The 13,228-nt window shown below is 35.0% G+C and overlaps 2 protein-coding genes across 4 annotated transcripts; one reads left to right on the forward strand and one right to left on the reverse strand.

The window, feature by feature from the left end:
• Window positions 1-527: 527 nt before the first annotated feature.
• On the reverse strand, window positions 528-13,223 carry LOC108224299 (F-box protein At4g22280). Of its 2 annotated transcripts, none has more exons than XM_017398840.2 (5): window positions 4,183-4,400; window positions 3,037-4,077; window positions 2,613-2,765; window positions 2,237-2,536; window positions 528-1,030 (listed from the first exon to the last, which is right to left on the reverse strand). In XM_017398840.2, the coding sequence occupies exons 2-4, from the start codon at window positions 3,964-3,966 to the stop codon at window positions 2,252-2,254; spliced, it is 1,368 nt and encodes a 455-aa protein (XP_017254329.1). In that variant the 5' UTR covers window positions 3,967-4,077; window positions 4,183-4,400; the 3' UTR covers window positions 528-1,030; window positions 2,237-2,251. The 2 variants fall into 2 exon arrangements, with proteins under 2 accessions (XP_017254329.1, XP_063935305.1); XM_064079235.1 differs by lacking the exon at window positions 4,183-4,400 and adding an exon at window positions 13,003-13,223 and having other exon boundaries at window positions 889-1,030; window positions 3,037-3,969.
• LOC108224338 (uncharacterized) lies at window positions 6,127-12,684 on the forward strand. 2 transcript variants are annotated; one of them, XM_017398912.2, is made up of 16 exons: window positions 6,127-6,427; window positions 6,510-6,650; window positions 7,032-7,123; window positions 7,407-7,503; window positions 7,641-7,684; window positions 8,213-8,301; window positions 9,062-9,153; window positions 9,230-9,373; window positions 9,893-10,043; window positions 10,175-10,251; window positions 10,693-10,764; window positions 11,180-11,227; window positions 11,300-11,427; window positions 11,522-11,681; window positions 11,806-12,016; window positions 12,310-12,684. In XM_017398912.2, exons 1-16 carry the CDS (start codon window positions 6,317-6,319, stop codon window positions 12,366-12,368), a joined length of 1,716 nt encoding a protein of 571 aa, XP_017254401.1. In that variant the 5' UTR covers window positions 6,127-6,316; the 3' UTR covers window positions 12,369-12,684. The 2 variants fall into 2 exon arrangements, with proteins under 2 accessions (XP_017254401.1, XP_017254402.1); XM_017398913.2 differs by lacking the exon at window positions 12,310-12,684 and having other exon boundaries at window positions 6,166-6,427; window positions 11,522-11,720; window positions 11,806-11,944.
• Window positions 13,224-13,228: the final 5 nt, after the last annotated feature.

The following is a 13,228-nucleotide window of genomic DNA, read 5'->3' on the forward strand; positions in this document are numbered from 1 at the left end:
CCAAAAAATAATAAGAAAAAAGATTACTATGAAACATAGTAGCAATAGACCGGAATGTACACAGTTAACACAGGTTACACAGCAGGTGAATGATTAAGCCGGAAATTTTCTCCCGAATCGGTCAGCACAAAATGAATCTTTCAGAAGCTGAATTTGTTTAGACAAACAAGCTGAGCGCTTCAACAATCTTTCATTCAGCCTCGTTAAGCCGGTTAAGCTCTAAACAAATGACCCCGTTTCCGCCTGTTCAGATAAACTAAAACGCCATTTGGTCGAGGTTCGGTGCTGTTCTTGCTGTCGTCTTGATATATCAACGTTTAAATATAAATGTTTTGTATATGAGCTAAGTTTGAGTCGGACAGAACACAGTTGTAGTACTAGTATTCACTGTCCCCATATAGGCATATAATGTCTGGTTCCCATCTCTCATTAACAACTTCATTCATTATGTTATCCCCTATGTAGTGGTTTCTCGCTATCTCCAGCATTCAAGCTCATCTGGCTCCCAGCTTCCTAAAAAACGTCGGTGGAATAAACTGATTTACAACATATTACATACCTACTCTTAAAAATCACAATGTTTCATATTACAAAGTTAACGAGCTCAAATCCAACAACCCCTAAGAATAGGATTGTTGGCAATCAAGCACTGGTTCCAGTGTAAATCAAGCATGTTGATCTCTATATACCCGTTGTGAACAACTTTACAATGTTAATTAACAAAAATCTACATGAGCGTCATCCTGAACCAAGTGATATATCACTATTAGAGGCATATGATCGTTAAATGCATAAATCTATGATCCGGTAGCTCCACCATCTTCAAAAGTCAATGCTGAAATCAAATACAGCAGATAGAGATGCTAGTAAGTAGGTAAAAATATTAAGATCAAAATGTAGCATCCACGTAACCAAGCAGCATGAGCAGAAGTGAGGAGCTTGAATCACCAAAAAAGTATGGGGGATGTAGATAGCTTTAATCTCCATAAAGTGCGAGGGATACTTCATCGCTGAATCCTCACTTGTGTATCTGTAAAACAATAGTCATTCCAAAGAAAAACTGCAATACCACTCAATATATATGAAAGTATTTCTCACCAGACAAATTGTATGGTATTTCAGTCGCTAAAATATGGTTAGGTACATGGTTACCTATAATTTGACAATCTTAAAGGAATTTCCATCAAATACAGAGTCAAATGACCAAACTCGTAGAGTTTCAAGCATGAAATTGAATCATGTGATGTTTAAAAAAATTTAAGTGCTGGAGTTAATAGAAATAAAAGTATGCAATGTGCACATAAGAAAAGGCTTCGCGCTTTCCTACACAATACTTGATGGCATAAGACAATGAACTTGTACCAATAAACTTAAGGATTTATATAAATTTGGACTATCACCTAAGAAGTAAAAGGTTAAGATACAGCAAAAATATCTCGTATGGAAAGGTGTTTAGGTTGTGGGTTATTATAAAATATCAGCTTTATATAACTTACATATTTCTCTATCTTTTATGAGTAAATTGAAGAGTGACGAATGGCCATTGCCTAATGTAGCAATTTGGTCACATAGCGGTGACTGAACATTGCTTGCGCCATAAATGGTGGACCTTGTTTAAACAGTGAAAGTAATGTCTAAGCACTATTTTTTTTTATGGTCAGCCGCGCTTTTTTAATAGGCGGAGGAAATGTGTGGTCACCAAACAACAAACTGAAAGTCCACCCACCAGATGCATTTACTCAACATTTTTAAATATTTCAAGGTCATGCCACAAAATCAATAGATTGACAATTTGCTACAGATTGTAGAAAGTTCATTGCAAGTAGATTTGTACTTCATGCCTCTTTAAATAATTTCATACAGCAACGAAGTATTCTAAAATGGTGTTTTCCTTGCTACAAGGAAATATTAACAAAGCTCTAGTATTAGGTCATAAGGTTGTTGGGCTTATGATTTACCTACATAATTGTTCCTGGACTTTTGCAAAATGCTACAATATTTGTTCCCATCTCATAATTGTTGTTACGTTCTTAACTTGCATATAATAATTTTTAGAAAGTTTGCTTTATCTTAATTTTTTTCAAAATCCAATATTTATCCTCAGTCCTCACAAGCCAACTACTCATCAAATCAATACACGGAAGGATTTCGCTAACAAACCACTCTCTCATTGATACCATATCAAATAGAAAACCAAACAAAACAAAGATCAAGTACAATAACATAAAGTGCTCACAGTATCCTTGAAGCTTTATATGAAACAGAGAATGCAGTTTTTTGAGCCTCGGTCAAAAGACTGTAGCATCGCATTCAGTTCCTTTTGGCTCTTCTGACTTCCTTTTGTATTCTTGGCAGAGTATATATACATTCTCTCCAAAACAAGTGCATTTTCTAGAAAGTACTTTAGGAAGCAAATTTCCAAATCATATCCTCTGAAATTTTGGAACCTGATGTTCTTTAGGCAGGACACCAAACATCTAGGTGCTGGTTTTATATACCAAGCATTATCCTGGGAGCACATGCATAGCTCAAGCCCCTAATGACAAAGAGACAAATTTGATATCAGGTATATTGTAATACGCTTAATTGAATTTCAGGTTTTATGGACCTACCTCGCAAAAGTGGAGAGATTCTAGATTTGGTAAGCAGTGGAGCAAATTCATCAATCCCGCAATAGAAAGATTCTCAATTTTCATTGTTAGCTCTAAACAGGTCAATTTCTGAAACAAGGGTACTTCCAGCAAGTTACCCGCTAAGAAAAGAGACTTGGCATGGACAAGAAAATTTACCGCTTGTTAGAGACAAAATAATAACAAAAAACATAAGAAAACGATAGTCTATAAATATCCTGCAAGACCCAACATTTATATAGAAGTCACAGCCCAAATTTATGGGGAGCCCAAAGGCCTGAAACCCAAAGAAACTTGACCAAAGGTAATATTTCACACGATAATTGAGAGCCTGTATAAAATGATGGGCTTGAAAAAAAAGGGAGCATATGCCAAACTTATACATACAGATACAGTGGACATTTACCTTGATAGTGCGAGTAGACATCCTCAAAATATGGACATGCTGCAATCCCCTGAGTAGCTTAGCAGTTCGAGGGACAACTTCTTTCTGATCCTCAAACAAATTTGGAATGTGAATATGTGCTTTAACCAGTGAAGGTACATAAAATGGGATAAGTTCATTGCACAAATAGCCACTGTAAGATAGGTGCATGAGGTTTTCTGCATCGATCTTAATTCGACAGCCATTCACATCAAAGGTTCCATAGTAAGGCAAATCATCTATAGTCAAACTCTTCAAGGTAGGAATACAGATCGTAACATTCGTCAAATTCACCCACTCACAGTCTAAAATGGACAACTCTTCAAGCACAGGACAGTTAGAGAAAAGCTTTTCCATAGACTCGTCATCCACAAACGTAAACAGACATAGCTCTAACGTTTTAAGACTTGGAAACGAAATGCAATTAGGAAGTTGCAGCTCGCAATTCATTTGTAATTTCAATACAGTGAGTGATTTACTACAAAACACACATAGAGGCAACATAAACGGCTTTTCAACAAAGAAGCAAAGATCAAGTTCCTCAATATCATGCATAACCGCAGCAGAAACCCATGCATGAACACGAGAGGCACTAAAACAAACTCGACATGACAACCGAAACTTCTTAATACTCGAAGAATCTCGAAGCAAAAGCACTCTCTCCACGAAATTCATAAACCGAGTCACCTCAACCGGATACCAAAAGTCCGCATTCGTATAGAGCAATGCATCATCAAAATCAATATTAGGCACAGAAGTCCACAAGAACTTCCACCTTTTCGACAAAATGCAAGTAGCCACAGCATCTTTAGTAGGAATAAGCGAAAGTATATATCGCAAAACACAATCAGGTAGACCACTAATCTTATCGCTTTTTGACTCGGATAGCTTCTGATTCTTTTTGCCACTCATGATCTAATTCATTCTTACACTAACACAAAATATAATAAGCTTAATTAGTAGCTCTGTAGTTAAGTTTTACCATGAGATTATTGTGATTACATCCAAGCTATATCAATAAGCCTGCAAAAAAAAAAAAAAGAGAATAGGATTAGGACAAATTAACGAGAATGTTAGTTATTGTAATGATAATTAAAGAGGTGGATTGAAGTGTAAGAGAATGACTACCTTGGATTAAGAAGCCTGATGAAGAGAAATGAAGCGACAGAGTTTAGGATTGTGATTTGTATGTATAGTACATATGAAAGATCATTTTGTAATGAAGGAGTTCGGTTAGAGATTGGGTTAGGGTTAACTGTTCAGTTGCACGAAAGAGGGTACATGAACAGACTTTTATATGTCTATGCCCTGTATACTGAATCCTGATTTCATGCTTCCCGGACATTAACAACCATTTTTGGGAAAGGTCCTAAATTATTTTAAATTTTTGAGGAAATGTATAATTATTATATAAATATTTGGAATATTTAATATTATATTATTTTATAATAGAATAGTAGCATTTTCAATTTTATGACCAAAATTGTTTTTTTCATAAAACGTCAATCAATGACAAGAATTTTTTTTTTATTGGGTGGAAATGAATGAAGAAATCTATCTTATTACTCCCTCCGTCCCCCTGAGTTGTATACATTGGGGGACGAGAATGCGGCACAAACTTTAATACTCCCACTAAGTATAATTCTATAACTTATTTTTAAGATTTTTATTTTCCTTATAAAAGTTTGAATGTTATATTTTTATTCTAAAAAAAAAATTTAAAAATAAGTTATGGAACTATAGTTTATAAGAACATTGAAGTGCGTGTTTTTTTTTATAATCACAAATGTTATAAATCTCGGGAAATCTTACAATATAACATAACATAGCAGACCCACCAGAACTAAATGGGACAGAGGGAGTAATATATAACTAACCAATGTTATTAAATTTTATTATTATATAATGATACTCTTGAGGAGCTGTTTAACGAACCGAGCTGTTCACGAACAAGCTCAGGCTCGGCTCGTTAAGTTAACGAGCTCGAGCACAAAAAAATGTTCGTTAAGAAAATGAGCTCGAGCTGAGCTTTCAATATGTTCGGCTCGAGTTCGGCTCATTAAAACTCGAAAAAATGTAATATTTTTGGGTTTTTTTTATAATTTATATATGTTATTGAACTCATAATTCAACATATGGTGTGTGTGTGTCTATATATATATATATGTGTATATATATATATATATATATATATATGCCAACATTCCAGAGAGGGACTCCTTATATGGAGTTACGTAGTGCGCCACTATAAATCGTCAATTTTATTATAAATTCTGTTATAGAATACATATAAAACGTGATTCTAATATAGAATACTATAAAATAAATCTGTTTTAAGTAATTTAACACTTAAAATTTGATTAAAAAAGTATATTTTCGAAACTGATTCTACAACAGAATAATTCTGGATGATTATTATTCTGTTATAGAATCATGTTGATATATTGCATAATTTTATATGATTTTGGGATAAAAAAATTGTATAACTTCGTTTTCGGTTTAATAATCAAAATTTGAAATTATATTTAATAAAAAATATAATTGAATATATATTATGTGTATATATTTATAATGGTGTGCTACGTAACTCCATATAAAAGGGTATGCTATGGAGTGCTACCCTATATATATATATATATATATATATATATATATATATATATATAGATTTTCGTAATGTAACCAAAATTTCGGGAAATAATAATTTTATTTGGTAAGTTATTTTAACAGTTAAGTAGAAGTTTGACTAGTACCGCTAACTAGTTTTAATCCAACCGTGTGAATGTAACATATATACATTTTAGTGAAATAACCAAAGTTTCAAAAAAAAAATATTAAGTTAGCTATTTTAAGAGTCAACTAACGGTTTGTCCTTATTTTTTTCTGACTCAGCTCGGCTCGGCTCGGCTCGGCTCGTGAACAACCTTAATCTGGAGGTCTTGATTATCACACTAAGATAAACTAAAGATTGTTTTCTGTAAATTCATTATTATTTTTGAAATAATATACTGTTATTTTATAAAATTATATAAAAAAAATATATTTAAATACGATAATAGATTTTACTTGCTTATAGTTATCTTTAGTAATTCATTCGGCATCTTAATTTTTTTTCCTGCTTGAAGATCCAAAGTTGCTTACACTACGTGGCGGTGGTGTTTGGGTGCGGGGCCGCAGTTTTGCTCTTGCTGAACATTCTGGTCTGGAAGCAAACACGGCCGATTCGATATCTTGAAATTTTAAGAAAATCAATAATCAAAAGATGTTGGAACGAGACAAGGAGTACGATATTCACCTCCGAACCTTATCATCAAATGCTCGCCACTCCAATTTCAACGCCGATCCTGCTTCCGACCCTGCTCTTCTCATTTCAGTTACTTCCCCTGCTTAAAAGCACTTTTTATCAATCCTTCATCTTATTATCTTTTATGTTGATACGTGTTTTACCTCATCAGGTGAAGAAGCTTTACTTGCTGTGTCAAACTGAGCAGTCTGAGGATTTGATTGCTAGGGTTTATCCGCACTTGAATCGGATTTTTCAGCGGGCATTGGCTTCTATTTCTCAATCGCAAACATCTAACGGATTGCTTTTATTGGTACTTTTCTTCTTCTTTTCGATTAGGATCTAGTGTTTCTTTTGAGGGTTAATATGTACTGCTTTCTCATCGAATTTCTCTGTTAATATAAATTAATGTGACGATGATGATGAAGTTAATTTTAACAATGTGTGTTGCTCTTTTTCTACTGTGCACTCGTATGGCGTAAATTAGTGCCTCTAGACTTTTTGCGGTATTAATTATGCTCAACTCGTTATATTAAGATATGAGAGGTTTGGAGTTTTATACAGTGGATATGAATTGAATTTTTGCAATATTGTTAGGAACAACTTGTTACTGATATCCAGTAAACATTCTTGTCTGGATGGTCGTCTATTGTTTTGCTTATGTATTTTGTATATGTGTTCAACTGTTACTCAGGCCATTCTTCAGTTTTTCCTTGATTTTGGGGAAATTGTTCTCCATGATGCTGATCCTAGCCTCAGGGCGTTTTTCCGTTCATGCTTGAGCCGGTATGATATGACTCAACTATAATTATCAACTTTCTTTCCCACACATGTTTCGTAAGGTGATGGAAACTTTTATGAGGATACCAAGGAATATATTTTGTTTTGATCTTGTTGTCCTCTCTATCCTTGTTTAAGCTGTATGATCTGACAACCAACTCTTTCAAAGTAAAATATTATTTCTCCTTGTTAAATTTTCTTAGAAACATGATTTTTTCTGGTTGGGTCTTTTTCCTTCTTTTTTTTCTACGTTTTTGTGGACAAGTTTTTTTGTATATGTTTGTTGCAGTGAGTTTGCAGACTATGTTGTTGCAGAAGCAACCCTTGATTTTCTACATGCAAATAAGAAAAAACTACTCACTTCTTTTCCCTCTACACTCCCTCAGGTATAGTCCTTGTTCTTTGCCTTGCACATTTTTAATATCTTGTTTGAAAATATAGCCTGCAGTGCTTTTATCAAATTGTTGCAAGGAACTTGTAAGTTAAGAGAAGTAATATGGCTTCTTGATTATGTATTGCGCAGTATTTTCCGTTACTGCTGAAGCTGATTGCCTGGAACGGAGAGAAGTAAGTTTGTCTCCTTATCATCCACGTTTTGTCTTGGTTTCTCAATAGTTATATTGTAGAGGTATTTTTCCAGTAAATTTGTGAGAAAGAAGTATGAATTTGGTAAAAAACTTATTTACTTGTGTGTATATATTTGTCTATTATGATGGTTTGGTCATTGGTGTATAAGTAAATTGTGTTATGTCTGTATCCCTTACTATTTCACTTAAGCAAAGGGATATATCCCAAGGTGGAGGTCATAGTTATACCCCAAATGTATTTCATGTGTAAATTTAATAGTAAAAATATACACTTCTTTTGTTTATCCCCCTTTTTTTGTTCTATTTTTTTATTTTAATATACTAGTGGATCCCAAATGTAGCAGCACAGAAACAAAATAGTAGTCTCTTATTTCATGCATGCTATTGCATACGGTTCCATGCTGGATATGTTATTATACATATACTCCTTTTTGCTAGACCATTGTTTTTTTAGCCTATAGTCTTTAACATCATATTGAGGAAAAAGGCTGACAAATGCTATATGCAGATTAGAAAAAGCATTTCTCAGGATATTCCCAGGGTTGATATCTCCAGGATCATTTCTTCCACTATCTCCATCAATTGTTGATTTACCAAGTGAGTTACTGACCAGTCCATTTATTAGATCTTCCCGCCAATCTCTTATTCTTTTGCTAATATCCAGATTTCAGATTTGATGTCCATTAGATGCACTGCCTATAGTATTTTCCTTAGAGCAATTTATACAGTAATTATATATCGGTACCGGTGGGATTGTGTTATTCTAATATTTGTTATAGTATTCTAACATTTCCCCTCGCTCGAAAGCCCATTTTTGGGTCAAGAACCAATTCTCCCAAAACCTCAAGGTGTTAGGAGGGTTTACCAGGATCATATAGTATTCTAACACTGAGTATAACTAAATGCTATCCAACCAATTTTTGTGCATTGTGCCGCCTGAAAAGTTTTTAGTCAATATTATTGGCAAACATTGATGTGAGGACATTACCCAACATATGTAGATTATTGATAAAGCTCGTTGCCAGTTCAACACATTTTCTTCTAATTGGACAGTATCCAGCATTTTCTATAACCTTTGTTTTTCATTTTCTTCACACACTCTTAACTTGATAGGTAACATGCATAATTTTATTTTACTATAAAAGTAGCTTAGCAACTCGATTCTTCTTGAATTTACAATGCAGCTCTGCTATCTACATGCCTTGTTAACTTGTAAAAAGGATTTCTCTATATTTATATTAAAAAGTGTGTCATGTAGTATATTTATGAATTTATTTTCTCTCAAATAATTACTTCTTCCCTGATTCTTTTTCTCGAATTATTATATTGTTGTGGTGATTCCGTTTCGTCTTTACAGTATTGGTTGTAGCACTGGAAAAAGTGGAACGCGGCTCTGGGTCTCTCATTGGCAGTGGCATAGCCTCCATTCAGAAGAGTACTGCTCCAGAGGTTATTTCTGGACTTTCTAAACATCCACATTTGCTCCAGATATGCTCTATGTTATGACATTCTTTAATGTTTCCAGATGCTGCTGGCTCTCATGGATGAAGCATACACAGGATCTGTAGGCGATGGAGGTGCTGATTCTGAGTCTGAGGATAGCAATACAATGGCTTCTGGAGATCCACTATTTATTGAGATTCTGAAGGATGAGAACGATGGCCTTGCAGTAAGTGCTTTTCTGCTTCCTGGTGATTCCATTTTACTATTTCAGGATAAGATTTTAGAATTGTTTAGTACACATGCTGACATGCCTGACATATTCTATACTGTGATTATTGACCCACTTTGGCCAATTTCCTAAAGGATTCTCAAATTTCAATCTTCTCCTTTAAAATGGCGTGACTTCGTCATATAGAAGTCACAATTATTTTTCTCTCCTGGAAAATCTCAATGCTTCTAGTATTTATTGCCAGAGGCCATTATAAAGATATCAATTTGTCATAGAACTCAAATTTCTGATAGATTGTTTACCTGATATATTGTCTTTGTACTGACTATATCCGTCTACCTAAGAAACTGACTTTGTGAGTTGATTATTGTGTGTGTTCATTTAGAAATTTTAAAGCACTGCCTTCCTATGGGAGAACAAGTTATCTTCCATGTAGGCGAGGCTTAGTCAAGCACAACTTTGGGGTGTCTTCTTCATTGAAACCATTTTTAAGACTATAGATAATGACTGTTTCAGGAACGGCATTGGACTTCTCCTGGAATGATGAATACAACACTCCAGGCTGCAACCAGCAGCCCTCATTCTGATAGACTAAAACAAGCGTTGAAAATTGCACCTCGACTTCTAGATGTTTATTTTGCCATCGCATTGCATGATGTCAATAATTGTACGTATAGCCGTATGTTTATGCATGTTCACAATTTTCGTTCTCATCTTGCTTCTGTTTTCATTGGGAAGGGTCTTTTCTCTTGCAGAATTACATCTCTAAGAAAAACTCATATCAGCCTGTGTTTGCAGCTTTGCTGTGCGCTTTAATACCGTTACTTATGGCGAGAAATTCTGTACTGTTTCCGGACAAAATTTTCTGTTACGAGGTATGTAACCGTTTGCAGATATGAGAGCACAGACATATGTTTTCCTGCAATGATGACTATAATATCGCGAATACATTGACTGCACCTGCAGTGAAGAAAATATTAGCACCTGCAGTGAAGAAAATATTACAAATACCAACAAACTGTGAGAATCATGCCACTTATTATTGGCATTCAGCATGATCATTTCTAACCACCATAATAGGAAGTTTGGAGATAATAAGCATTCTAAATTTGAATTGGAGTATATAGAATTCAACACGTGAATACCACCCTTGAAGGTGTGTTAAATGTTCCCAAAATCTGATGGCTGGTGGATTTCGAGGTAGTTAAAAGATAAACAGTGTAAATGCAATTTTATAAAAGATCTAGTCAAGTATGTACTCTAACATCTCAGTATATTTTTCGTTGTATATTTATTGTACCTTGTGTTACTTGTAGGTTCAAAAGAGGTTCCTAGAATTTATGCTTGCTGCATTTCATCGAAATCCTGATTTCATAGCATTACTGAAGGTATCTTTCATATGTCTAATTGTGCTTTACTTGATATTTTTGGGTGTGATGTTCAGACCTTATTGTCCACCCCTGGTTTTCCTAAAAAGTTTAATGATGACACGGGCATGTAATAAGGATAATATATCTTTTCAATATCTACTTGATATTTGATGCGCTACCTTGCCAATTGTTGTCCTAAGATCCATAGTTATTCATCTTTGTTCCCGCTACAACATTGAAGGTGGGAAAGCAGTTTGATTAATATGAATTCATATTCACCATTTTTCCGGCCTTTGCTATATCAGTCAATTTGTAAAACATAAAGAAAAATAGTAGCTGAGCTGTGTGCAAGCATATTAATAACAGTGTACGGACTATAGATGTTCTAGATGTCTTTTCTACTTTAATGATATTCATTTGAAGTCATTTGCAGAAGCCTATAGTAGACAAACTTGGAGAAGCTTATGATAGTCCTGCTAAGGTTAGTTTTTTGCAAATTATTTTCCTGAACCTACGATTACAGGGATAATTTAATGTTATCAGTATTTCCCAGATGGAATTGGCACTACAATTGTGTTGGGCCATTGGGGAGAATGGAGGTGGCGGTGTTGCTCACAAAGATGCAGCTCGTGAACTTTTTGAGAGTTTAGAACTGCTCTTGTATGAAAATCTTTCAGCAAGGTACATCTACACAACCTAGATGTGTCCAGAAAGTCTTAATGTTAGATCAAAATAATTTTATTCTAATTATATCTGCTATTGGTCACTTTCAAAGTCGTCTTGGTCTGAGGGAGTCAGCCTTTGGTTCCAGCAGTTCCACAACCTTAACAAAATCGTCACATTCAAGGCTGTTATCTTTTGTTGTGACAGCAATAGCAAAGCTGGCAACATACCATCCCGACTTGCTGCCAAGGGCACGAGTATCACTCGCTAAGGTCAAGTTTTTCAGTTAATTTAATCTCAAGTATTTTGTGGTAAGTGATGGAGAAGAAACTTGACTCTGAAAAATAGAGAGTAATATTTATTTTCCTCATTTATTGGAAAAAAATTGCTTTACAGGTTGCTCGTTCTCGTATATCAGATGCAAGGGTCTGGCAGCGTGCACGTGATTATTTGGGTCTGATGAATGAACCTGCAATATGTTTGTCTGTGTTGGGTCCTTCAAGACCTTCAAGTGGACACATGCTGTGTCCTGGTGTTGTCAACTGGAGTGAAGGAGGCACAAAAATGGTGGCTCACATTCCCTTTTACATTCTCGGTGAACAAGAAGGTAAAATCTGTTTTGGTTCAATGCCAGGAATTTGGATAAGCTTGATAATATATCAGGAATATTGATCTAGAAGCAGCCCTCATGCTCAATCTCAATCTTCTATGGAAAACTAAAGATCTGCATTAGCAATTATGAACCCCCCCCCCCCCCCTCGTAAACATTTCATTGTGCCCATTCCGTAGTCATATGTTTATTATTATATTCTTTTAATGTATGAGAATAGTTTCTGGAATGATTTCCTATTGTCCTCTTGCTTTGAACTAGGCTGAAATCAACTTTGTCCTCCTCTACAGGTCCTCCCTTCCATGATTTTTCAATGTCAGACATTCTTCCTAGAGAACGGAAGGGGTAACTTTAACCGGGTTATTTTCAAAATGTGCCGGAGATCCTCGTTCACTGTTACCTAACCCGCATGTCCTAAATGTGGCTGAGATCCTCACTTGCTCTTTTCCGAGGATTGGATTGGCCTACGATGTCGCATTACTACAGAACAATTTTGTTGGATTACTTGACTAAGTTGCCTACATTGATGCTTCCGTTTTTCATCCTTAGCAGCTATTTTGGTTTCTTGTGTTCTGAAAATGGTTAGAAGCTTTTGTGTAATTGTTGTAAATGAAACGTTGATGTTAGATGGTTAATATAATACTATACATTTGATTATCATTTTATCAGTGTCTTGGTTGTTTTAAAGTTTGGTATAGATATGTTAATGTAAATATACATTTGATTATCACTTCAAAAGAATCACTCTTTCAAATTTCAAAAGACTTGTACAGATCAGCTTCACAGAAAAAATAAAATTGAATGCACTAATCTAATCAGTTCCAAATATTTCTGAACTAGATGCCTATCATACACAACTCTTAAACTGTTGTTGAATCCTAAACTGATCCTTGAATCAAGGAAAGTGTTCCAGCTATGAGATTGTGCAGTGTAGCCACCAACTCCGGTGGAAGATATTCTGGTGAAGATAAGTTTTCATCTGCAATCTGAAACACTATAGTTAATATACTTCCTCCAGTTCCTGTAGTCTGTTCTACTGGATTCTCTGGGAGGACAGTGAAGCCTGATCCCAGTATCGCCATATCTGTCGAGCTCCCACCCTTAAGTAGTGCTTTCAGTGATTCATCGTCAACTGGGGCGTAAACTATGTAATATCCTGTTGCATCAGTGTAGCTCTCTTGCAGGTAAAACTTCAGCGTTTTATTTAGC

The sequence above is a fragment of the Daucus carota genome, chromosome 6 (genome assembly GCF_001625215.2).
Source record: "Daucus carota subsp. sativus chromosome 6, DH1 v3.0, whole genome shotgun sequence".
Classification (NCBI taxonomy): Eukaryota; Viridiplantae; Streptophyta; class Magnoliopsida; order Apiales; family Apiaceae; genus Daucus; species Daucus carota.